The 26,044-nt window shown below is 41.5% G+C and overlaps 2 protein-coding genes across 3 annotated transcripts in view; one reads left to right on the top strand and one right to left on the bottom strand.

Moving 5' to 3' along the window:
• LOC115815214 (putative homeodomain transcription factor 2) overlaps window positions 1-7,081 on the top strand; it is a 41,971-nt gene extending 34,890 nt beyond the window's left edge. The window contains exons 9-18 of one of the 2 annotated variants that reach the window (XM_030778177.1): window positions 1,191-1,367; window positions 1,835-2,059; window positions 2,439-2,567; window positions 3,012-3,284; window positions 3,604-3,735; window positions 3,962-4,048; window positions 4,234-4,389; window positions 4,739-4,834; window positions 4,953-5,078; window positions 5,196-7,081. In XM_030778177.1, coding sequence (XP_030634037.1) covers window positions 1,191-1,367; window positions 1,835-2,059; window positions 2,439-2,567; window positions 3,012-3,284; window positions 3,604-3,735; window positions 3,962-4,048; window positions 4,234-4,389; window positions 4,739-4,834; window positions 4,953-5,078; window positions 5,196-5,216 — 1,422 coding nt within the window. In that variant the 3' untranslated portion in view covers window positions 5,217-7,081. The remainder of the gene's footprint in view (window positions 1-1,190; window positions 1,368-1,834; window positions 2,060-2,438; window positions 2,568-3,011; window positions 3,285-3,603; window positions 3,736-3,961; window positions 4,049-4,233; window positions 4,390-4,738; window positions 4,835-4,952; window positions 5,079-5,195) is intronic. The other variant, XM_030778183.1, reaches the window with a different exon arrangement.
• A 3,687-nt stretch (window positions 7,082-10,768) lies between these two features.
• On the bottom strand, window positions 10,769-24,839 carry LOC115821177 (proline-rich protein 5-like). Its single transcript, XM_030784943.1, has 8 exons — window positions 24,709-24,839; window positions 22,488-22,568; window positions 18,335-18,383; window positions 18,061-18,118; window positions 17,051-17,142; window positions 16,675-16,815; window positions 11,580-11,718; window positions 10,769-11,393 (listed from the first exon to the last, which is right to left on the bottom strand). The coding sequence occupies exons 1-8, from the start codon at window positions 24,837-24,839 to the stop codon at window positions 10,813-10,815; spliced, it is 1,272 nt and encodes a 423-aa protein (XP_030640803.1). The 3' UTR covers window positions 10,769-10,812.
• Window positions 24,840-26,044: the final 1,205 nt, after the last annotated feature.

Below are 26,044 nucleotides of genomic sequence, written 5' to 3'. Positions count from 1 at the left end.
ACGGTATGAACAACTTTACGATAAATAGGTTCTTCTTAGTTGTAAATGCCGAAAGAGTATGCTCACTTCGTTTAGACCAGGGGTCTCAAACTCTGGTCCTGGAGGGCCGGGGTCCTGCTGATTTTTGTTTTCATCTCTTAGTTACCTGTTGATTTTCACCTTGAAAACAGGTGTTGACACTCTTCAGCCAATCAGAGATTCTATTTAGTTGGTCTACAAGAAAAACAGCAGGACCCTGGCCCTCCAGGACCGGAGTTTGACACCCCTGGTTTAGACAGAGAGGATGTCACTGGTCCAGCAGCTTTTGCCCTTTGCGCTGACAAGTGGATCACGTGATTTTTATACGCGAACAACATTGGTTCAGCGCAGTGAATGCGTCATCTTCATTGTTGTTGTGTTGTAAACCTTTCTGCAGAAAAAAATAGAGGAGGCGTGGGCTGAATTTTGTAATACTTTTCATTCGCACATGTGCGAAATACATTTTACAGTTTGCACATATCTACTTTTAGTCGCAAATGCGAATGCAACGCTCACACTGTCGAGCACCGAGTCATAATGAAAATAACAGACGAGTCAATTAATCTTACTTGAATCCTCCCATTTAATTCTGTGAATAAAATTGTCCAGTTTGCAAACGGCATGCTCCATGTCAAGCTCATTATTCGCTGTATTCTAGAGGCTGAAATAAACCAACACTCTCGACCTGAGAGCAGACAGTGCTTTACGTTTAGGAGTCCCTAAAGCCATCTTGACGACTCTAACTTCCTTTCCAATTTCCGTTGTGACCCAAAAGAAGAAAGTCTTGCGCCATCTTGTGGACTTCAAAAGCAATGTTATCAGATTAGACGTTTGTACCAAAATAAAAGTATGTTACATGTATTTTTAAAAAACTATGAAATAATGTTAAATAAATAAATATCGATACTTGGCGCCTTTGTATTTATATAATATTATGCCGGAAAATATCGCGATACTACACTGCATCGATTTTTTTTTCTCCCACCCCTAGTAGCAAGGTCTCAATACACACATCAAATGCACACAAACACACACACACACACAGACAACACTCACGCTAACATACAAATCATACATCATATATACACACAGGAACATACACACATATACTTGTGCTTAACGTTGCATTTACAATAGACAGTTATAGCAGTTGTTGTGCTGTGTGTGTGTAGTGTTTGCAGGAGCCACCAAGCCCACACAGTCTGGAGAACATGTCAGATGAGGCATCCAGTGAGGAGGACCCTGAGGCCACGTACAGCGCCCTCCGCAGGGGAGTGGAGCGTATGAACAGTGACTGCACACTACGCAACCGCAAAGCTCACCACTACAAAAAACTTTACCCTGCAGAGGTTAGCACTTAAAACACACACATACACACAAACACACATAAATCCTATCTTAAAGACAAGTAGTGAAAGATGCTTGTGACTGAGAACAGTTCAGGCACAATTACGTATCACTCTGAAAACCCTGCTCTGGTGAGAAACACATTTTTTTTTTTTTATTATAATGATTTTGGAAAATCACTGCTGATGCATCCATAATTCTTGATGGCACAGCACATTAAAGCAGTTCTGAGTGTGTTATAAGTCGTTACTGAAAGTGAAAACAGGGCAAACTTCTCCTTTAATGCACAGAAAGCACAACACACAAAAGCAACCACGCTCAGAAACTCCGCCATGTCAGAACACACGGAAAGAGTATTCCTCTCACACCTCACTCCACGCCCTCCCTCCTTCTCCACCTATTTCCCTTCACCATCATTTCCACCTTCCTTCTTCTCCCTTCCTCTCCCTCTCTCTCTTTCTGTCGTCAGGAGACCCCCAAGTCAGGCACAAGCTGCAGTTCCCGTTGTTCAAGCCTGCGCACGCAGGACTCTGAGAGCACACGGCACGAGTCGGAGACGGAAGACATCCTTTGGGAGGATTTCCTACACTGCGCTGAGTGTCGCTCCTCCTGCACCAGCGAGACTGAGGCGGAGGGGGCCTCTGCCGTCTGCCCGTCCTCCAAAAAAGAGTACCGCGATGACCCCTTCCATCAGGTGGGGCTCCAGCTCTCAGACCAAACTGTTTGAGTTGTCTTGGTGATGACGAGTACTCCACTAGTGGAGCATTGTATCTTTATTGTGAGATCTCAGTTCTATGTACTGCAGGTTCAGCACTGCATCAGGAGTTCAGATTCAGTTGTTGGAGGGCTGGAATATCATTGTGTTTCAGCATTTCATTAAGTTAGCGAGGATATCTGAATTATTTCAGTTGTTTAAATCACTTTGTATTATTTCATCTGGGGCAGATGACAATCATTCAAAAATGTCCATTACTCAGCTCAGTTTCTTTCTTTTCTTTCACTCTCTTATCTGTCTCTTTCTTTGTCACTCTCTCTCTGTCTCTCTCTCTGTCTCTCTCCTTTGGGTCGTTCAGGGTCACGTCCCATGGTTACACAGTTCTAACCCAGGGCTGGAGCGTGTGAGTGCCATCGTGTGGGAAGGAAATGAGTGTAAGAAGGCTGACATGTCAGTGCTGGAGATCAGTGGCATGATCATGAACAGGGTGAGCCATTCATGTCCGTCCAGAAAACGTACTGGACTAGTCCAGATCACACACACAGATAAACTCTGCATATTTTTTTGACCCTCCCTCTGTCCTCGTGATTTATTAATGAATGAAAGTAGTATTAATGGAAATGACGGCGCATTTCTTATTCATGAGTGGAATTTCTTTTGATTTGACTAAATTGAGATTATGAGAGATATAAGTGGATGTTAGATGTAATAAGTATCCCAACAGAGATTCACGTTGCCTTTACTCAGAATGGTTGGTTAAGAATCTTAGACTTGACAGTAGAATCTAAGACCTGCTAGTAAGACTGAATAACTTCAGGTCTTTCTCTGAATGATGAGGCAGTGTGTGTGCATTTATTTCTTTTTCCTTTTCATTAAAACACATGAAACCTCATAATGAACCATGCTGCATCCTGTCTTTCTCCCTCCTCAGGTAAATCTCTTTACCCCTGGTATTGGGTATCAAATATTTGGGAATCTGGTGGCGGTGACACTGGGTTTGACCCCATTTGCCTATAGACTGTCCCAGCACAGGGACGTGGAGCAGCTGGCCATGCTCTCGGCCGGCGAGCTCATCTCCGTAGCCTTTGGCTCCAGCTCCGACGTGATGGTCATAGCCATGGTGTTGGTGAGCTTTGTGGTGCGTGTGTGCCTCATTTGGCTCTTCTTCTTCCTGCTCAGTGTGGCAGAGCGGACTTACAAACAGGTGAGAGAATCAGCTTAGTCTTATCGCTTACAAATCGTCTATTCAGTGTCTCAGAATGTTTCTCTCTTATCTGTGTGAAGACTGTTAAATGTTTAGTGTTACGGTCATTTTAAACCATATAGATATTAGGGTTGTGCTTTTACACATTTTGTTGCTGTCTGTTTCACCAGAGAACAGCTTGGTTTTTGGGGTATCATCTAGGCATCCTCTTGTACTATTAGAGCAGGTGGACCCTCTAAGATTAAAGATTTGATCGATCATTGGTTTTCTCCTTATTGAACTTATGATTGTATGATCTCTTTTGATATCACTTATCCAGCGGTTACTCTTTGCCAAGCTGTTTGGTCACCTGACGTCGGCCAGGAGGGCCAGGAAGTCCGAGGTGCCTCATTTCCGTTTGAAGAAAGTGCAGAACATTAAGATGTGGCTGTCTTTGCGCTCATACTTGAAGGTACACTCCTGTTAGAATCACAGCCTAGCACAGCAGTTTAACAAAGCCCTTACCATAATGTTGTTATGATATGTAGTTGTATAATTAGTACTTAGTTATAATTATAGTTATATTTAATTATAATTAGTTAATGTTTATCTGGAGTATTAGGGATGGGAAAAACCATGTTTTTATGCAGTTCATTTCCTCTTATGTCTGTTTGTGTGTGTGTGTGTTTATCACACAGAGACGGGGTCCACAGCGGTCAGTGGATGTCATAGTTTCCTCTGCCTTCCTCCTCACTCTCTCTGTGGTCTTCATCTGCTGTGCTCAGGTTTGTCAGACTTACACTGACTCTATCTCCTGTCTAGTGCCAGTATAACAGAGACTGTGTAAAAGTCTGTACATGTAGTGTTGCTCTAGCTTTACGTGAGTTATACTCGAAAAACTGACCTCTTGGTTGTTACCTCCCTCTCATCACTTTTCATTTTTCCCTTTGTTTCCCTCTTCTCTCTTCAGCTTCTCCATGTGCATGAGACATTTCTAGATTGTCACTATAACTGGGAGTTGGTCATCTGGTGTTCCTCCCTCTCTCTCTTCCTGCTGCGCTTTGTCACACTGGGCTCCGAGACCAGCAAGAAGTACAGCAACACCTCCATCCTACTGACAGAGCAGGTACAGGCCCACCTTGACACTACTGATTGCAGAGAAATACACCTTAACACCACTGATCACAGAGGGAGAAACCTGAACGCTACTGATCACAGAGAGATTAACCTTAACACTACCGATCACAGAGAGATACACCTTAATATTACTGATCACAGAGAAAGAAACCTTAACACCACTGATCAGAGAACGAGAAACCTTAACACCACTGATCACAGAGAGATACACCTTAACACTACTGATTGCAGAGAGATAAATCTTAACACTACTGATCACAGCAAGATAAACCTTAACTCTACTGATCACAGAGATACATGGTTACATCTGGAGCATCTTATCTTTTGTTCTCTACCAGATTAATCTGTACTTGAAAATGGAGAAGAAACCAAATAAGAAAGAGGAGCTGACTCTGGTGAACAACGTTCTGAAGTTGGCCACCAAACTGCTCAAGGTACAAAGCACCCATGACTGACCTCTTAGACTTTCTGTTGGTACACAGTAATTTCCTTTCAGAATCATCTACATTTGTTCAAAACTCCTTTTTCTCTCCACGTCTCCCCTGGTCTCAGGAGCTGGACACTCCATTCAGGTTATATGGCCTTACTATGAACCCACTCCTCTACAACATCACTCAGGTGGTCATCCTGTCCGCAGTATCAGGTGTCATCAGCGATCTACTGGGCTTCAATCTGAAGGTGAGCACACCGTTTCTCTCATTAATGATTATGCTTTTACATCTTCTCCTAAAGCATGTTTTTAATATGGAAAATAGTGTAGTACTTTCAATATCTTCTTTTTGTTTGTTTCCTCAGCTTTGGAAGATCAAATCATGACATTTAATCATGACATCTGAAGACTGCAGGTTCTCCTGACTGGACAGGACCCAGTTCGACCACAGTAGGACATGGTTGCCTCTGAACAGAGGAACTGTGATAAGGAACTTTTGGTCCTTTTTTCTCTGACATATCAGAGTGCTTACGTTTCACTTGTGCAATTTACATATTTATTGTACCCTTTCAGTGTTTTTTGACTTCTGTCATGTTTTAGCTGTTTTAATTGTTAAAGTATTGTTTTAGCTCTAGGTGTGTGTTCTCATGGGGATGGGCGTACAGACAAATGACAGACAAAAGGATGAGAGAAAAGAAGCTAAATGCTAACAAAGAGGGAACAGTGGCAGTTTTGTATGTGTGTATGTATACGAGCACACAGTGAATATTTACTATGAAGCTCTTGAAACTATTTGACTGCAGCAGTGTAGACCCTCAGCATAGATGACATTGGGATCTTGTTCTCAGATTTTCACGGTATAACTGTGCTGCATGTTGAGAGGCTGAAACTGACTTGGGAAGATATTTAAAATTAGGCACATTGGCTTTTACAGATTGTCCATGACAAGAGTACACCAAAGTGACTGGGCAAAAACATCTCATGAGTACACACGTTGTGGATGGCTTTTTACCTTTGCCATCATTAAGAAAGTGATTGTGTTAAGAGACAAACTCACACACACAGGTCACTGTTACAGCCCTGGCTGAACAGCATCATGTGAATGCAGGTAATATCAGCGGAAACCCTTGACACTTGCATTGTTCATAAAAAAACCGGCCGTTATAAAATGTGTTTGTGTTTAGTTCATAGAGTTAATAAAACCTAGAGGGCGCACTTGCTGTCACAGATGGCTGAGGTCATTTTGAAGTTGTCAAAATTTCTCAAATTTCCATTTTCTGGTTTTTAGGTGATGTAACGCTGTTTCGAAGGAGTGTTCAGTTTGTCACACTCACCGGCATCTGCCAATGACAGCGACATATAGCCGATTCTTACCAAGTCCTACCAAGTCAACCACTTTAAAATGAGTTTACAGTTCATGTGACAGCTCACCCTCTATATGCTGTATTTTATTAACTCTATGATTCATACTTACTAGGGGGCAATTGGTGTGGCTTTGTGGGAACATGTTTCATTTTACAGATGTCTGACTTACGATATTGAGCAATAGCTGTTAGCACTAATGAGTCTAAGGGTTTGGTTTAGAAAGTTTGAAAAAAACTGTCAGTAGAGTGCAAACACATTGTGGTACTTCACACATCATCAACATGTGAATCTTACAGGTTAGAGTATTAAGATGTCACTCTGCACAGTGATGTTAGTATCACAGTATTTTGCATGTCAGTCCACCAACCTAGCTCAGAGTTCTGACATATCCCTCCTCTGTGTCTTTAATTAGGTCTAGACATTGTGTTCTCAGAGCAACTGGGAGAGTTCCCCCACTTCAGGTGGAAATTGCCTCAAAATGTGCACTTTAAAGTGGAAAAAGTTACATGTTTCAATATTGAAAATATTATTTTCTTAGCCTTGTTATTTTGTTGATTTATGTACATTTTTTTGCGTGGGACAGTCTGTGAAGAACAACCAAAGTGCTTTTTTTTTTTCCTTTCACTGAAAAAAACTGAATGTATCAGTACATGCTTTAAACTTTGGTTTTATTGGAAATGCTTTAAAAAATGTTATCATGTTCATTTTTCAGTTTGCATTGTGCTGTTCCTCTTTTTTTGTTTGTAGACTGACGCTCAACTTCATAGAAATGACAGTGGAAACATTTGCTGTGTTAGAACACCATGAATTCTTTCTCTGAGACTGAAACAAAATGTATCTAGAAAAAAAACTGTTCTTTGTTTTGCTGTAAATTTTCCAGAGGAAGTTGTATTTATGTTTCAAAAAAAGACTTTTTTGTGAGCTGGTCTGTTTGTATCAGTTCCTGAGGATTTTTTTTATATAAAAAAAGTGTGGGTATCAGAGTTTCATTCTTCAGTTCACTACTACTGTAGTTGGTTACTCTCCTCCCAGAAGGCTGTCGGTCCAGCCCTGCACAAACACGGCTGATTCGGCTAATCTAGTCCTTACGAACTTCTGAATAGCTCTGTCTCGTGTGTTAGTCTGGGACTGGAATGAAATCCTGCAGGAGTTGCCTCCATCTGCCATATTGGAAGGAGAGAAACAGCCTGCCAGGTTCGCCTCAGTTGTTTTGACTTCTTGTACTTCAAGACACTGTAATTAATACACCCATCATTAAAAAAAACACTGTGGTTGAGTAAGTGCCTCTATTGTGGGAATTGCTCCATCAAAGATTACTCTGCTTTAATGAAAGATTTTGCACAAACTTTCTTCTTTTTTTGACCCAGTAAGATTAAAGAAAAATTCAATGCATTGTTATATCAAGAAGCAAGTAACAGCATATGACAGGTTTGTCTTTGTAACTGATTCCATAAACAAGCCATGGGAAACTATGATTCAAAGTTGTATATATCGCACACATTTGTCTTAATGCAGCACAAATTACTACCTTTATCACAGAACAAACACTCAGTCTTCTCATGTGAGCAAGGCTGTTTTTTTGGCAAGACTGGAACAGGAATTAGGAAACACCCCCACAACGTGTTCCAGTGGTGTATGGGTCATTTACACAATATAAACTGTCTTATGTGTAAGTAACAATGGAAGGTTGGATTATCACGGACGACATAAAACAAGAGGATCAGTAGATCAGTTTGATGGTATGTTCAGATCATCAAAAGCGAAAGAGATGACAGGCTTCAGCCTAACGTAAAACAGTACAGAGAAACTCGTTAAAAGTATCGGTGATTTAAAATTAGAGCCCCTTATAATATGCTCAAGATTCTCCATTAATCATCCCAAAGAAACCGATTTCCTTGGCACAGATTTTCCATTAATCTTCCCACTGAAACCGATTTCTTAGGCTATGCGAGTGAAAAATATTGATCTGATTAACATTAATTAGACTCATTTGTTTCACCATTTCCATTTTTTCTGTACTGGTGACGGGGAACAGTTTATGATAATATCCTCCGTGACTCTGTGGAACTCTATGAGACGAGAGCTTAGACAATAGAGTTTTCTAGAAGAAATCTTTGCCTGTGTGACTGGGTAACTCTGAATCTGTCGCATATGCCTCCCATAAGACCATCATTTTCACCGGGCTCATATTCACAGCATGGGATTGTGTAAGAATGAACAGTGGTGTTGATTCAGTTTTTAACAGAAAGTTCTCCTTGCTCTCTAATTAAGTCAACATCCTCACACTGTTAAACAGTTCTGCTGCTTTGCCAGAAGCCCCGGGTTGTCCCTTTTCTCCCTGCAGAGGCCCTCCGCCACAGATCCATCCAACATGAGACAGCACTACCACACATCTTTGTCCAGCTCCATGTTCTGACTCACAGAATTCTTCACATAAGTTCTGCCAGGGGGGCAGGTCTTTGAAACCCCTGACCTTGAGCAAAAACCTACAACTGAGAGGTTGGATCCATCAACCTTTAGACTGGCAGGTGTCAGGCGCCACGGTTTACTGTTTGATTTTCAGCATTTGATTTTCACGCCATTTGATTTTCAGCATGACTTTTGGGCTTCATCTCAATGATTCAGCTGTAGTTTGACATTCGAGGTATTAGTTCAATCAACCATACCCTAAGCTTCTCTCTTTGAATTCACCAGTCACTCCTTAAATCCAGTGGTAGACTCAAATGGTTCGGCAACTTGCAATAGGAAATTTTGGAGGGAAAAATATCTCAAATGCAGTCTAGGATGCATGATAAAGTGGGTGAGACACAACTTCTTTTTCCCCAAAGTCTGAGTAAACTGATTGATTTTTATTTGCCTATTTGTATACATTCTGTAATTGGGTCTAATGGTAGCATACCAACATGCATACCAATAACAAAATGAATACACCCCGTAATTCCAAAATTGTTCACTCCAAACTATTTCCCTGAGACCTAGCGAAGAAATACTACTGATTCTGGACATTAAAATACCCTTTCCTTAATAATGGTGGCCTACCCGGGAAAATCTGATAACAAACAGGTTAACATTTAAATTAACAGAGCCCTTGCAGCTGTGATTAGAGACCTTTTAAAGTTCTACCATCCTGTGACCCCATTTAAGATATGGAAATTTACTCACAAAACAATCCACATTCCAGTTAATTTAGAAAAATAGGCTTGATTTTATAGCAGATATTATGTTGAACCCTCTATATGCTTGGTTAAAAGTGTCTGTTATTCACAAATATGTTCAGTTAATAGAGTTTTGCCTCAAAGTAATTTGGTTTTATAGTGCTTCAGCTCTCTGACATTAGGTAGAGGAAAACACTGAATAAAAGACTCCAAGTATTGCACTGATGTTGTTCAAAAGCAGTCTTCCCACTTGTACGGTGTTTTGTTGTTTGGTTGTCTGTAATTACGCCTACAGTTTTTTTTTTAAATTATGCTGCAAATATTTTGGGTGGCACGGTGGCGCAGCGGGTAGCAATGTTGCCTCACAGCAAAAACGTTCTGGGTTCAATTCCCAGCCGAGTGGCCAGGGTCCTTTCTGTGAAGTGTGAAGTTTGCATGTTCTCCCCGTGTCTGCGTGGGTTTCCCCCCCACAGTCCAAAGACATGTGAATTGGAGCTACTAAATTGCCCCTAGGTGTGAATGTGTGTGTCTGCCCTGCACTGCACTGGTGACTTGTCCAGGGTATTTCCCAGCCCAGTGAGCGCTGGGACAGGCTCCAGCACCCCCACGACCCCAATTAGAATAAGTGGCTTAGAAAATGAATGAATGAATAACATTTTCCTTTTAAAAAATCGGCTCTGTCTGTCTTTTGAGGATTCTTTCCATTCAAATAACAGGTGTTTTTGTAATGTCATGATAAACTGCACTCTGGACATATGCACTTGGACTGTTATCCCAGCAGCATTATACAGTATGTAGTAAAAATGTGGGGAAGTCAGTCAAGTCCTATACTTACAGAATGCAAGTACCATCCAAGTACAATCCATTACAACAACTTCATTCCATATTCATATTATATTTTTATTTTAACTCTAAGCATTTTTTTTTTTTCAAAATTATACAAACATCATACAAAAATCTGAACTATTACTCAATTGAAACATTTCTATGATTTACAGAATTAAAAATTCAAATCAAAGTCACAGAATTCAAAGGCATCACCTGAAGCGATTCACTCTCCACAGTAAAATCAGAAAGTTAACTGAACTCAGTACATGAAATGATGTGAATGATGTGTGATTCTTCCTAACTGTTTGAAGTTAAAATCTTTCCCCACACTGAAATGGAACTGAGCCCATCTCTGGTGTTGTATTCGTAGCTAACCTGGCTGAAATATGTTATCCTGATCTCCAGAAGCTCCTCTAACACAAAAGACAAAAGAGTCCAAAAAAGCAAAAGGAATGTGAGTCATAAAAATCCCCAGTAAGACAGAAAAATCAAAATTTGCTAAAGCTCAACAAAGAGGTACAGTACTGTTACGCAATTCTGTTAAAAAGGGGGTGTTTTTCGAGAAACCGTGTCAAGAAAACGGTAGGGCAGGTTGGTTAACGGGCAGTTTGCGTGAGGGGCTCTGATCGTTCCTCTACGCTACGCTCTGTCTGCCGCTCTCTCTGCTGAACGTTGACGAGTCCGAGCAGCGGCGAGGGAATTCTATGAAGATTCCCTCGGGATCAGAGTCCAGTGACTCCAGAATCTGGTCCACTATGGTTTCTGGGCTGGAGGAGCAGCTGTGAAGGGAGGAGACATCCTGGCCCAGTTCACTGGGGGATTCTCTGCCGCTTTCTGAGTGGAAGGGGCCCGTGGAGGGTTCGGGGAGGATGGAGGGAGAAGGGAGTGGAGAGTGGCCTTCTGCCTGCCTTCCACCGTCACCCTCAGTCTGTGGTTTGAAGGGCAGCCCTGTCTGGGCAGGGGTAAGCTGGGAGTTTACGTCTGTGTCAGGACTGGTTGAGGAGGAGTTCACCTCAGAGAAGGCTGGCTCCTCCAGACAGGAGGTCATTTCACAGACGGAGTGGCGGCGAATCCCCACGCTACCCACAGAGCCCGCGTCAGAGTCGTACTCTACCACAGGGGTCAACATGGGGATGTTATAGCTCTTGGAGCGAACCACAGGGTTTTTGGCTGGAGGATCACCAGCCTTAGGCCAGCGCCGTAGCAAACGCTTCTCTGAGAGAGAGAGAGAGAGAGAGAGAGAGAGAATTTGGTAAGAAGAAACATAAAAAGAATAGCTAGTGGCAATTTGGAGACAAACTAAAATTCAGGAGTCATAAGGATATAGGTAGAGGAGTGCAGAAACAGTTAAATAAATAATGTGATCTATACTGATGGCTCAGAACAACAAGGACTGCTCACCAAGCACACAGGAGGACTGTGATATAGAACCATCACTGGAAAAGAGGCCATGAGTGCCCAGGTATGGAGAAACCACTTTCTGGATCAGAGACTCCAACTTCAGATAATCATCACTCACCCCTTTGGTCTCATGAACACCCTACAAAACAAAAAGCATACAACATACGCTGTCATATCTGTTCCATTTTACAACTCAAGACAACTGACTCAGGTCTAAAGGAAACACACAGGCTATATATTTGCCTACTATTTGTCTTCTATGGAAACATTCTGACAAATTTAAACATTGAGTGAGTCTGTTAGAAAAGAGTAAAATCTGTCCAATTTCAGAATCCTCTGTGAGAGAGAGAGAGAGAGAGAGAGAGAGAAAGAGAGAGACAGAGAGAGAGAGAGAGAGAGAGAGAGAGGATTGCAAACACTGCTCTAAAAAGTGGGTTGTGGTCATCTCATCAACTAGATCAAGGTCAAATATGACCAAACATCTCATGCATTCTCTAGACACGTTTACATACACACACACACACACACACACACACACACACACACACGCACACTCACACACGCACGCACACACACCGCAAGTTTTAAATTCTGACAACAAAACAGGGTAGGACTATGCTGATGTCACTAGTTCTGATAAATATAAAAAAATATGACCTAGAAAACCTTGCGTCACCATAAACGCTAACTGAGGACACATGAAAACCTAAGGGACTGTGGAAGAATGAATCAGTTAACACATTCCTATTCCTGTCCCTCCTTCTGTAGTACACCCTAATCACCAAAAGAGGGGGCTTCTTCAACCTAAATTCGAAGGAAAGCCGAGAGATACAAACAGGAAAGGCCAAGAATGTTAAACACCTCACTTTTCCTCCCTTTCATTTCATCTTTTTCCCTTGGCTACTCTTTACTTCTCTGTTCATAGTGTGAGTAGGAATCTTTGTATATAACGTGGAAATTGATATGAAACTATGAAAAAGCACTGCTCCTGTGAGAACTCTATATGTGTATTGAAAACCTGATGTGACCTGATGACTACACTGTTTTCTTGAAGATGACACGGTAAATTTCCACTGTGTGTCCAACTGCATTCACTAAGAGCTGCATTCATCACTGGCTAGGAACAGACAGATGCTGACAGACAGAAATGAGAGGTTGGCAGAGAGAGAGAGAGAGAGAGAGAGAGAGAGAAAGGGAGAGAGAGAGAGAGTACACACAGCAGTAGAGAGGAAGCCAAGAGATGCATACACACTGCACAAACAAACAACATGCCCATACAAAAAAACAAACAAACACACATACACACACACCACACATAGACACACACACACAAACACACACACACACACACACACACACACACACACACACAGAGGGGTGGCCTGTCCAAACCTTCTTCAATCATGGAAAATCACTGAGTGTACACAGGCACACAGATCAAACAGAGTGAAACTATATGCTCTGTTTAAAGCTCTGCTCCTCTTATGATGTATCTAGATACACAGTTCAGAGAGTACATGAATGAATGACTAAATGAATTCTATTAATACAGAGTAAACACATATAGGCCTGAGCAGGAGAATAAGTGTGTTTGAAAGTGAGGGCAAAGCAAATGACTAAGTACTGGTTTGCAACTGAACATAAATGCATGCTGTGGTGCATGCATTCTGTGGTGCATGCGTGCGTGCGTGCCTGCGTGCGTCAGTGAGTGACTGAATGAGTGGGTGAGTGACTGAATGAGTGGGTGAGTGTGAAAAGGAATGTAACCAGTGTGAAAAGTGTGGACAGAATCTGTTCCTCTCTGTCACAGCTCTTTCCATGAAAAATGAATACACCCAATGACTCTGTCTTAGAAAGATGAAACAAAACCAGCCCACTGCGCCCCAACAAATCCCCCTGCAGACACAAACACACACAAACACACACAGACACACACACAAACACACACAGACACACACAGACACACACAAACACACACAGACACACACAAACACACACAGAACGGGAAGGGCTTTGGATGTGTTAAGATGGGGATTTTCTGGTCGGGTTAACAACAAGGACAAGACGTTGGGGGTTCCCAAGAGAGCTCCTGATTCACTCCCACAGTCACATAATCCGGAAAAGCAAAATTAGAACTATCTTTCCACTGTCTCCTGCTCTCTGTATCTTTTTGATGCCCTGTGAGAACAGATCAGATTAAGGAGTGCAATTCCTCACAGACCAGTTCATACTCCTAACCACAATAATACTGAATGATATTTTAGCCCTCCCCATTTTCAAACCAGTTATGAGCAGGCTACATCAAAGGTACCGTGCAAATCTGCAGTGCACCGCAAAGGAAAAAGCAAACCAGTTTTATCAGTCACTTCCTTAACAGACATTCTACTGGAAATTTTACATGAGGTTTGACATTTTGATGCTTCATAAAAAAAGACCCATGCACATATGTAGCCACACATGCGCACACACACACACACACACACACACACACATACAATGTAAGACGCTCTGCCTAGTCCCATATGCCCATCTTCCCTCTCTCCATCCCTGCCATTGTTTCCAACTATGATTAATCTATATGTTTGGGGTGGAAGTCCAGGGAGAGAGGAGGGGGACTGAGCCCAAAAGTGGAGTATTTATAGCCTCTGTGCAGTTGCCCGCAGTGGGCCTGCAGGTCTCTGAGAAGCTGGAGTAAAATATGTAGGTTATGAGAACCAGTGGTCAAGCAAAACCAGCAAACTCAGGGAGGAAGTGGAAATGATTGTGTGCGTGTGTGTGTGTGTGTGTGTGTGTGTGTGTGTGTTGAGAGAGATCAGAGCATCAGAGAGAGAATGTATGTTTTGGGAAGGATCAAATGGATAGTGAAGGGTCATGATGTGTATGAAGGTCTTTTTGGGATTCCCCCCCCCCCCTCTCTCTCTTGCACACACACACACATATACACACAGAGAGACACACACACACCAACATACACACTTACAAGTTTTTAGAACGTACATTGCTGAGTGTCTACTGATTATTACATTAATCATATGGATGCAACACAAGTTTGTGTGTTGAGTATCAAGTCCCCAGAGATGAACTGCCTTGTTATCTAGTGTGTCTGTGTCTTGCTCTCTCAGGCCTTGGGTACTGCACTTTGTCAATCTCTGCCTGCTTTAACACTCCTGATTCAACTCATTAGCTAATTATTAGGCCTTTGATGAGCTGAGACGGGAGTGTTTGAACACAGGGACAGCTAAAACATGCATGGTTGGGGGGCATAAAGAGCAGGACTAAAAAAGGCTCATGTTATACAGTACTAGAAAGAACAGGAGTGTTAATGCAAACCACAGAAGCCTGACTTACTGGGATCTCTGTATGATTTCACAACAAATTCATGTAATGGCTTATAACTGTTTATTACTGAAGAATTCACCTTATGGATGCCTTATCCAATTTTCAAAACCATTTCAATCTACAATGCCAACAAATCTAAGGCTACATATGTCACCAGTGAATTTTTGTTTTTGTTTACATGTAAGTCTGGAAAACACACGCGCACACACACATGTGTGTGTGTGTGTGTGTGTGTGTGTGTGTGTGTGGGTTCAAAGAGATGGGTGACATTTTGGCATGGATCTTGCACACATTTAGAATATGTAATTTAGAATACACTGGCACAGGAGACCGTATGGCGATGCTAATGAGTTTAGCCCAACAGAGAGAGAGAGAGAGAGAGAGAGAGAGAGAGAGAGAGAGAGGGGGGGGGGGGGGGGAGAGAGAGAGAGGGGGAGAGAGCCAAGGGCCTTTCATAACCACCCAAGCCTGTAGCTCTTTACATATCAGTGTACTATTATACTACACAGCATGGCAGCACAATCATAATACACTTAACCCAAACTGACCTCTACTACACTAAAGTCTACTGTCTAGAGCAACTGACTCTTTGATTCGTTTATTCTCTCACTCTCCATGAAAAATGAATGCTTTAATTCGCTCTTAAACTTTCCACTCTCTCTCTTTCTCTCTCTCTCTCTTTCTTTCTCTTTCTCTCCTTGTGGGACACATTCCTCGCACTCATTTTGTGTTGTGGTATGCACTTCCCCTCTTTTCTCAGAGCCATTGTAAGTTTGGGTTACTGAGTCACTTTAATGATGTCAAAGAGAAGCTTTTGAGTTTGATTATTTCTCAGAACCAGAGCACAGAAACCATCTGAAGTCTTTCTCATGTGGTTTCTCTGACGATTCTGTCAAGACCAGAAAATAATCATCATAGGTTCAGAATGAGTGAACTGTCTGGGTTTAGACTGTGGATTTAATAAGAAGCCAATGAAAAGACGAACATTCACATTCAACCTATCTGTTGAGGCCATGCATGCATCTATCCAAAGGCTTACCAGCCATTACAATTCAATCAATGAAAGTGAGGGGCAATTATTAGTTATAATGAATCCAAGCAAGGGGCAATTATTAGTTATAATGAACCCAAAAACGTAGAAGAGAGAATGTTTCAAATAAAAAAAACAACCATATCTTTTTTTAAGAAAGGGAGGATAGCATTAGAAAACCAAGTACAACTTTTCAATAGAACTGGTTACATTGCTACGGTAACCTAAGCCTTTCTGAGTGTAGCTGAGACCCTTTTATATGCAGACAAAGAGAAATAAACAGTTGTATCAAATCACTGTGGGATTAATTATTTTAGTAATTCAGTAAGACTACTGCAAATATCTACTGTGTAAAATATACAGAACAAATAGAGTCAGAGAAATTACTGTGTTAAGAGTACTGTAAGATTAATCAATCTGAAACCTTCCAGGCATTATATAGTGTAGCAGATTGACTCTCTTGTGTGTCCACTTGTCTCTACAGTGGATCTTCACTGAGAATCTGTTGAAGGTGGAGTTGACTAAATGAACATGGTGGTTATTTGTCTGTACAGATTGTCAGTGTATTCCTGTGGAAAACGTGCAAATGAAAGACCACACTGAGTGAGGAAGAGAATCCCCCCAGTCCTTAGGATCCCCTCACAATGAATTTAAATAAGAGGGAAAATAGAGGCGCCATATTCAGGCGTCTTCACTGTGTATGTGGGGATATGTGACGATGTGTACCTGCAGTATGAGCAGCATTTGGATGATGGATGGGGGAACACGTGCACGGGGTCGCGACAGGGCATCCTCTAGTTTAATATTCAGAGTGATAATATTACGGAAATGCAGCAGAGCAAGCTGTCTTACAGACGGTTCCTTCCCCTGTAAATACACATACAGGCAACACACACGCGCACACGCACACACACACGCACACACAGACACACACACACGCACGCGCACACACACACAAAGTGACATTGTTTATAAACAAGCAAGTTAACAGCTGCAAAGATATTTTACAACTCCAAGCATTCCAAAAAATTTTGCTTTGCTCTTTTTTATTTGAAAGCTTTGCATGTTGAGATAGGATGTGTCCATGAGAGAGAAGTTCTACCTGTACAGGGTAGAAAATGGCCTGAAGCATCGACAGGACATCACAAAAGAAGAAGTCCCAGGTCTCGGCCAGAGAGTCCAGAAGCTTTTGACCTGCAGGTGACATGAGAAATCAACTCCAGCTCCGACTGACTCTCCAACTCTACTGCTCCTTCTACAACAAAGCCACTTGGAAGAAGAATAATTTTGTTCCCCAGAATCCCTGTAGCCATTTGTAGCAGCGTTAAACTCTGAGTAATTTTGACATGAAACATTCTGGGGTGGTGGTGGTGTGGGGGGGGGGGGGGGGGGGGAGTTGGGGCTGAGCCATGAGTTATGAGGTTACCTTTAAAAAAGAGGACAGCAATAGCATGCTTTGACAAAGGAAACTGTTCAAAGCCACAACAATGCAGAGCAGCATGTAGACTTGGTTCTTTGAGGTAATTGCACAGGTCTATCTCACTCACACTCTGAGTAATTGACAAAACTGAGGACATGAGCTATTTTATTTCTGTGAGACGAGACCCACAGTTTTTCATGCCTAAGGGACATGGAGGAACATCTGGAGAGAACTGTGGTGAAAACAATATTTTGTGAGTGTGAGCACAATTAAAAGATGCATGCGCATGTGTGCACAAGCCCCTGAGTAGGGTCCTGACAGATGTGGTCAGACCTTTAACCACTAAACACAGTGCTGTGAATCTAACAAACCATGATTAAAGCACAATGATGCAGGTATCTGTTTACAGGACACATGTGACATGAGACACAACGGTGGTGCAGAGGTCAGAGCCAATTTTTTTCCCCAAAAATAAAATCAGAGTTCAGACTAAGACAGAAGGAAGAGGAGGTCGCTCAGCAGAAAAAAAGCACTTCCTGTCAATCTAAGGTAGATAAGGTGTGAGATCTCCTGCATCTCATTTCCTTTTCCGGTAACACTTCATAACCACAAAGAGAAGACTTCCATCACAAGAGTACTTCCTGGGTTATTCTCTCACAGCTCAGGAACAATCATAAGAACATCACCCTTACCTTCATAGAACCGTATTTTGTCCCGCAGTATAACCATTCCTTTTGTGAGGAGCTGATTCTGTGGCGGAAGAAAGTAATGAAATGGTGCTGAGAAAACATGCACAGAATAACGTCATTCCAATAGAATTATACCGCGTTACATTGTAACATGGAGAGACTAAAAATATCACGTTTTGTTTGTTGTGGCATGTAAAGCCCTTTGAGACGATGAACAGTGATATTGGGCTCTAAATAAACTTGAAACCTGAAACATTACAACTGATTGTCTACCTACCTGAAGGTATTCAGTGAAGAATGAGCCTAGCTCTGTCTTCAGTAGCTGCCTGTAGAGAGAAAAATAATAAGAGTTAATTATGAATGAAAATGTGATTTTTAGTTCTTTAACTTAAACGTGGTTATATTATGAAATATAATTGTTAAAATACAACTAATGGTAGGATTTTAAAATGACAAGGAGCAGATTCTAGTTTTTTTCATCAGAGCAACAAAAATTCAGATGAATAACACTGCTTAGCAGAAAAACCTGAATCTCATTTCAGTAAACATATTCTCTAACCTGCAATAATGCATATTATTCTATATATTAGCATAAGCAACAGTCATGAGTTGTTCTCTGTCACTGTGTTTCTCGTTTCTCTTCCTCTCTCTCTCTCTCATCCAGGTCACAATGGCCACGACAAACACTACGCTTTACGAGTCAAACCTAACACAAAACCACTGAACACACAGTTTGAGAGTACCGCTATGTTCAACAAACAGAGAGCATTTCAGTTAAGGCTTTGCACAGGAGATTCCCTGATCAGAGACCATTACTATGAAACTGGTTTACACACAGGAAGACAACTGAAAATTCCCACAATACTGTAGTCTGTGACTCTGATAGAACTCTGCCTACATTACTGAAGTACTTTAGAGTGCTGAGAGGGGATGTGGGGCCAGAATCTAAATGACGGATCATATTCAGGACACTCAAGAGGAGTTCATAGTTTTGACATTAAGTGTATGAGATTTTACGGGTGCTGACTGTGAGGCGCGTGAAAAGTGCCCTCCCGTTCCCCGTGGGGATCAAAGGTCCAGTAAACCTTTTCTCTGAAGTCAGGAAAACAGGTGCTTCCTGTTTCCTCTACCCTGTATGATGAGGTCACGTCTCTGTAGTCATTAGCATACAGCAAAAATGAGCAGCGGAGCAAAGACCAACCACAGCCTGTCTCCACCTGTTAGACAGACCCCTCACCCTCCCCCACCCCCACTGGCACCAAACATACAATTCACACAGTAATTCCTTATTTGCCTCTTTATGCCAAAACACACAGCAAACATGGTACGCGTTTACTTACTAGCATAGGCAGACGAGAAATACGTGTCAACGAAACGTTAAATATATTCATTGTTGAATATCAAAGATCCACTCCAGCTGATGGGTCAGTGTCAGTTATTGTAAAAGAAAAAGGTACTCGTAGAAAAAGCACATGACACAAGACACGTCGTTTTATAAATAGTACATTTAGTGCAGTAAGTACGAAAAAAACATAATTTTGTAATTTCACATAAAGTGGAAACTTGAAACCAGATATTCAACAGAGAAAAAAAATTCAAATAAGAAGAGTGGGTCTGTTAGCGGCATAATTTGTGTGTAGGTCTGACCGAGGCAGAGTGGTCACACAGTTTCTATCGAGGTGGAGCCAACGTAAAGCTGTAACACAGTTTCTATAGAGGTATGACCAAGGTGGAGTAGTAATACAGTTTCTATGTAGGTATGACTAATGTAGAGCAGTAATACAGTTGTAGCAGGTCTGCTAATCATGCACTAATAGACTGGCATACACTGGGTCTGTAGGGACGAAGAGAACCGGACAGTCAGACTGGGGGTTATTCTAGACGCATGTGACATTTAAAGACCAGTGTTCATTAAGTGACAGCAAGCATGAACAGCATATTAAGGACAAGGCACACTGCTCCAGCATAGCTACAAATAACATACACAGTGATCGTCATTACGATAGCAGTCAGAGCTGTGTGTGTTTAGACAGCTTGATGTACGGGAAAAGAAAGAACCATGTCACCCTGGCTCTTTAGGGCATCTTGCCATGTTTTTCATATGGAACCCTTTAATGAGCTGTTGTTTTAAATAATGAACTTTACACTCTGCAGCACTGAAGAGAACCTGAGAAGGATTTGTGTTTTGTCAAATCTGCCCGTGTGTTTTTCCAATGTAAACACAAGTCTCATTAAAAAAAAGAAAAGCAACACAATGAAATGAGAAACCTGAAAACGACATGACGCAGATCACATTCACAGCTGACAGATTGCAAAAACCCCCTGCAGGAAACAAGGTGAAATAATAGCCTGTACCCCATAAACCTCACCTGCATTGTGCCTTTAAACCAGTCAGAGTGACACTTCAGACAACCCTCAGATTAAGACTGTTCGTAAGTTCTGTGGAGAACCAATGTTTTACACATAGTCCATTTGTGCGTTGCCTGGGACAGTAATGACAGAGTTTTGTCTGGCTATGATGGTGTTTGGCATGCTCTATGAATGATTGTGCTAAGTTTGAAATGCCCCTGGTTCTGTTTGCACTTTGTATATAATAGAGCACTGTCTGCTTTGGTTAAGATGAAACATTGTGTGGTCTGGCCCTGGTTGAGTTCTGACTGGTTAGAATGCAGTTTTGTGTAATAACTCTGGAACTGTTTCTTCTTACTGTGACACAGTTTGATATGGTTATGAATGAGATATGTTCTGTCTCTTTCTGGTGGAAGAACTTATCAATGGCTCTTCTTTAAGGAGACATAGACAGGTGCTTGCCGAGGCTGAGAGATGCTTCCTTATCCCTCAGTAAGACAGACAGGATCAAGTGGATCCCAGATACATCCAGTCTAGTCATCTGGGCCCCCACACACTGTGAAAGGGCAGTCAAAGGACACTCTCTCCTATGTGAGGGTAAACACTAGAATTACTGTCAAAAGAGCTCTGGAGAAGACTGAAGGAGAATATCTAATTCTGCAGGGTTGTTTGTTTGTTTGTTTGTTTGTTTAGTAACACATAGAAGGGGTTAGGCAAGGAAACAGAGAGGCCAAGAGACTAAGCATGAGACAAATGTAGCAAACCAATTGCTTTCTACAAACAACTGCTCAAAAAACACACAGTACAACTGTAGTCTTGAGAACAGCTACACTGTTACCTTGGCAATATTAACAACATAAACTGCTGTCTGTCAATTCTCTAATGTCCTATATAGACTCTTCACAAATATACTATCCAAAACATGACCAAAAACACTTCTTGTACTTCCATATCGTACAGTGAGTGAAGGTGGCCCCGGTATGCAGTTGAACCGAAACCCTTGTCACCACAAGCAGGAAAATTGCTAGTGGAAAATCTGCTGTGGCTTATGTTGTTATTGCCTTTACAAGAGAAGGTGGGTGTGTGGTGAGTGGGTACAAATCATTTTCCACCATTCAGTAGAGCTATATCTTTACATTAACAGTACAGACAAAATAAAACAAAAACTAACGAGAAGCAAGTCAATATCCATGTGTTGTTAGAGCAACCCATACCCTTTTCATCCTGACAGCTGAACTACATACTTAGAGCTTGAGAGACAGAAAAAAACTCTTTACTTCCAATTCATTTGGATGAATCAAGCAAAAATCAACAAAATCAATTTTGCCTACTGAAAACCCTCTCTCTTCAAAATGATACTTAGGTCGATTTCAATCAGTCAGATTTCTATGTATATTTCATACAGTTAGATTTCTATGTCTGTTTCATACAGTTAGATTTCTGTGTATATTTCATACAGTTAGATCTCTATGTATATTTCATACAGTTACATTTCTACGTCTATTTCATATAGTTAGATTTTTATGTCTCGTACAGTTAGATTTCTATGTCTGTTTCATATAGTTAGATTTCTATGTCTATTTCAATCAGTCAGATTTCTATGTATATTTCATACAGTTAGATTTCTATGTATATTTCATACAGTTAGATTTCTATGTCTATTTCAATCAGTCAGATTTCTATGTCTATTTCATACAGTTAGATTTCTATGTCTGTTTCATACAGTTAGATTTCTATGTCTATTTCAATCAGTCAGATTTCTATGTCTATTTCAATCAGTCAGACTTCTATGTCTATTTCATATAGTTAGATTTCTATGTCTATTTCATATAGTTAGATTTCTGTGTATATTTCATACAGATAGATTTCCATGTATATTTCATACAGTTAGATTTCTGTTCAGGGAAACATGAGCTGCCTGCTGCCTTTAAAGCAGGGACATGAACTCTGACACTAAAACATCTGCTTAAAACATTTAAAGTGATGAAGTTGTCTTGAAAACTGAAGAAAGAGGAAGAAAAAGAAAGTGGTAGTATGGTATAGTAGTAAAAGTTTAAGTGGTAACATGTCATGTGACTTACCTTACACCCTCATTGAGAGTGTACAGCTCATTGTCGCCAAGGTCCTTCCTCTGGAACACAGCAATCACCGCATTGTGGATGCTTCAGATACATCAGTGCACAGACACACAAACAAACACACACACACAGACACACTTAGTTAGGAGACATTTGTGGAACACAGAACTGTAACAGCCACTAAAGACGATGACATTAGGCATGTGTCATAACAAGAAACTGGTCGCTTTTCTCACTTTCTCAATAATGAATTCATGTTTCCAGCTATCCATGCACCACATCTAAACTTGAGACTGATGTGTTCCATAAAGTCAACCATATGTGCACGTACACTAACACCCACCCACCTATCCCCATTTCCATCATAACGGGATGCACATAGTAACATTATAATCTTAACCAGTACTGTGCGTGACACTCATATCATCTCAGCCTTGTTGAGACAGCAGTTAATTCATATTCTCCAAATGACAGGAGGGAAAAGACTGAGCAAAGACATAAGAACATGTTCTTATGAAATATTATTACAAAGAGTGAAATCACACTTCAGAGGGAAAAATATTCTCTATTTGGAATTCTGTGTGTACAGCTAAATATTACCTAACATCAGAATGTAGAATAAAAATAGAATAAAAATGCAAATAGACGCATTTGCACACACACACACACACAGACACACACATACACACACACACACACACACACACACACACCAGATCAGCAGACCAATTGTATTCTCACCAACGACACCATGCCTACATTGTTCTAAACCCACAAGTTGGATGTGAGTAAGACAAAGGCCTTTCTTCAGTGTGTAAAATTCTTTGTATTCGTCTCTGCCTCTCATCCAACAGAAACAGGACCAAAGTTGAAGCTCAGAGCCACCACACCCACATGCACTGGCCCCGTTACACTGGAGAGACTACTAACCTCAGCAATAAATACAACTCAGTGTCTTATGTTCACTATAGCACAGAATTACTCTGCCCCATGTCTTAATTCTATTAGGTATGAATTCAAACGGAGAAATTTGTAAGGAACAGTACATAGAGTGAGTGTCTTCATGAGTGTCAAATGCTTCAGAAAGAAAGATGCTTTGTCAGGGAGGTCAGTTTGAGAATAACTTTGTTTAGTAGAAATTAAACAAAGATTTTGTGGAAAATGATGTCAGTGTATTTCCTTGCAAATATGGTCAGTTCAATCCAAATCTTGGAGTGTAATATGAGTTTATGGTTTTTCAAGGTATGAAAGTATGCATATGACTTTTCAATAAGATAAAACAATTCATTTAGCATATGTGCAAGTTAATAACTCCTTATATGTAATAAGACTGTATAAAAATGTCAGATTAATTCCTTACATGGCATTCTGATGTTTGGAAATAACTGAAATACTGTAATGTTGTAATTTACTTGTACAATGAGAGGGAGAGAGAGAGAGAGAGAGGGAGAAAAAGAGAGGTGTAATTGTTAAAGGGATATGGAGATTGCATTTCTCTAAACTGTATCATCTTTTTCACTTCCTCTCAAATAATGATGAATTTGAGGTACATTTTGCCTGGTCTCAATGGAGAATATGTCCTTTTCATGTAAAAAAAAAAAAAAAATCGACCATCAAAATACAATGAAATTCCAGGTTGCATTCCATCATTAACGTTTAGTCCAGCATAGCATTCCCGAGGAAATTCCAGGCGAGCCTTGGTTTAATGAGGCCATGGATGAGCAGAGGCTCTGAACTTAAAGGTCCTGTCAGATTTCACAACAGGATGCTGAGGTGATGCTTTCTCTTTTTTTTTTAAATTACACTGCAGCACATTGCTACACATATACTCTTTTCCTCACACATATACACACACACACACACACACACACTTACATATATGCATGCGCATGCATGCACACACACGTATACGCACACATATGCGTGCACTGTTACATCTACCCCTGTGCACACCCATGTACGCACACACACATGCATGCACGTACATGCACACACACACTCACACACCCACACACACACACAAAAACATTTGTTCACTGGCACATGAAGTATGCATCAACATCTTACATCTGAGCTTCTTGTGCTCTGGATGACATGACCAAACCATCCAGGTACAGATCCATACCAATCTATGAACTTATCCGTGTGTGTGTGTGTGTGTGTGTGTGTGTGTCTGTGCGTGCGTGCGTGTGTGTGTGTGTGTGTACGTGCAGGTCCAACATACCTGTTCCAGGTGGCGTTGGCCCCAGCCTTGCGCTGCTGTGTACCTCTCTCCTCCAATGCTGCCTTCTCGCTCTTGCCCAGGTCGCAAAGACTTGGAGAACTCATCAACTTCAACCTATAGAGAGTTCTCATGGTGAGATGAGAATAGAGACAGCAACAGTGCACTCAGTCTCACACTGCCAAAGGAACAACAACACAGAGAGCACAGACAGAGAGAGAGAGAGAGAGACAGAGACAGAGAGAGAGTGTTGTGGAGAAGCACGCAAGAGGGGGAGAATGACAAAGGCGTCACTCCCCACAAGGTGCAGAATGTTTGTCTCCACCCCCCTCCTCCCTTCCTTCTTATTTCTGCTCTCTCTTTCTCTCTCTCTCTCTCTCTCTCTCTGCTGCTCTTTAGCCATGTGGTCTAGTATGGCAGGGAGGGGCTGTCTGACCCTGCTAGTGATTGCTTCTCCTACTGCTGAGAGACTTCCTCTCTGTCTCTCTCTTTCTCCTCTCTCGCATTCTCTTTTTCTTCTTCTGTTCTCTCTCTCTCTCTCTCTTCTCACAGATGCTCAAGAGCATTCTCACAGAGGTGCATGAGAGCCAAACTGTGTGACAAAAATGTACACGCGCACACACTGTTCCTTTTGTGTAAATATGGGAAGCAGGCACACAGACAGTCAGGACGATGGTGGTGGAATAATTTAGTCCTTGACATTTCTTAAAGGTGACACTGGTGCTGAAGGCGAGAAATATATCCGTCTATATCCGTAACCACAAACAGTGTGTCTTAGAGCAAAGCCAGGTTCAGACAAACTTCTTGGGTTTCTTCAACTGGAAAGAGGAAGGACTACTTCCAGTGTTGCACGGTGTGTGTGTGTGTGTGTGTGTGTGTGTGAGAGAGTGTGTCTTTGTGTTTGGTTGGGTGGTTGTGTATGTGTGAGAGAGTGTGTCTTTGTGTTTGGTTGGTTGGTTGTGTGTGTGTGTGTGAGAACAGCAGAAAGGGAGAGAAAAAAAAGTTTATATGACCTGCACTTTGCATAGTTGTCGGTGGGTGCTTATGTGGCTGCAACTCTGAATGTCGAGTTTGTGTGAGTGTGTGAGTGTGTGTGTGCGCGTGGGGGTGTATTTGTATGTTTGCGTGTGCCTGTACGTGGGTGTGCAAAACAATGATAAGAAGTAAAAAAAATAAATAAAAAATCAAACCCGCAGATCCTCTCCCCCAAATGGACAAGACAACAACAATGGCGAGATATAGAATACTTTCACACCCTAGCAAACAGTGACAAAGACTGAATGCTTGAGTGCACAGAGAGAGCATATACAACCAGCAGTGTGACTACACAACAGCTACT

Source organism: Chanos chanos, chromosome 1 (genome assembly GCF_902362185.1).
Source record: "Chanos chanos chromosome 1, fChaCha1.1, whole genome shotgun sequence".
In the NCBI taxonomy this organism is placed as follows: Eukaryota; Metazoa; Chordata; class Actinopteri; order Gonorynchiformes; family Chanidae; genus Chanos; species Chanos chanos.
This window is presented reverse-complemented; position numbering and strand designations above follow the sequence as displayed.

Excerpts from the sequence above, each read along its gene's own strand:
- LOC115821177 (XM_030784943.1), bottom strand. The coding sequence starts at position 24,839 with ATGAGAACTCTCTATAGGTTGAAGTTGATGAGTTCTCCAAGTCTTTGC. Across the intron at positions 22,569-24,708 it reads GCCAACGCCACCTGGAACAG|CATCCACAATGCGGTGATTG; the intron begins GTATGTTGGACC and ends ATGTATCTGAAG. Across the intron at positions 17,143-18,060 it reads CAAAATACGGTTCTATGAAG|GTCAAAAGCTTCTGGACTCT; the intron begins GTAAGGGTGATG and ends TGTCACCTGCAG.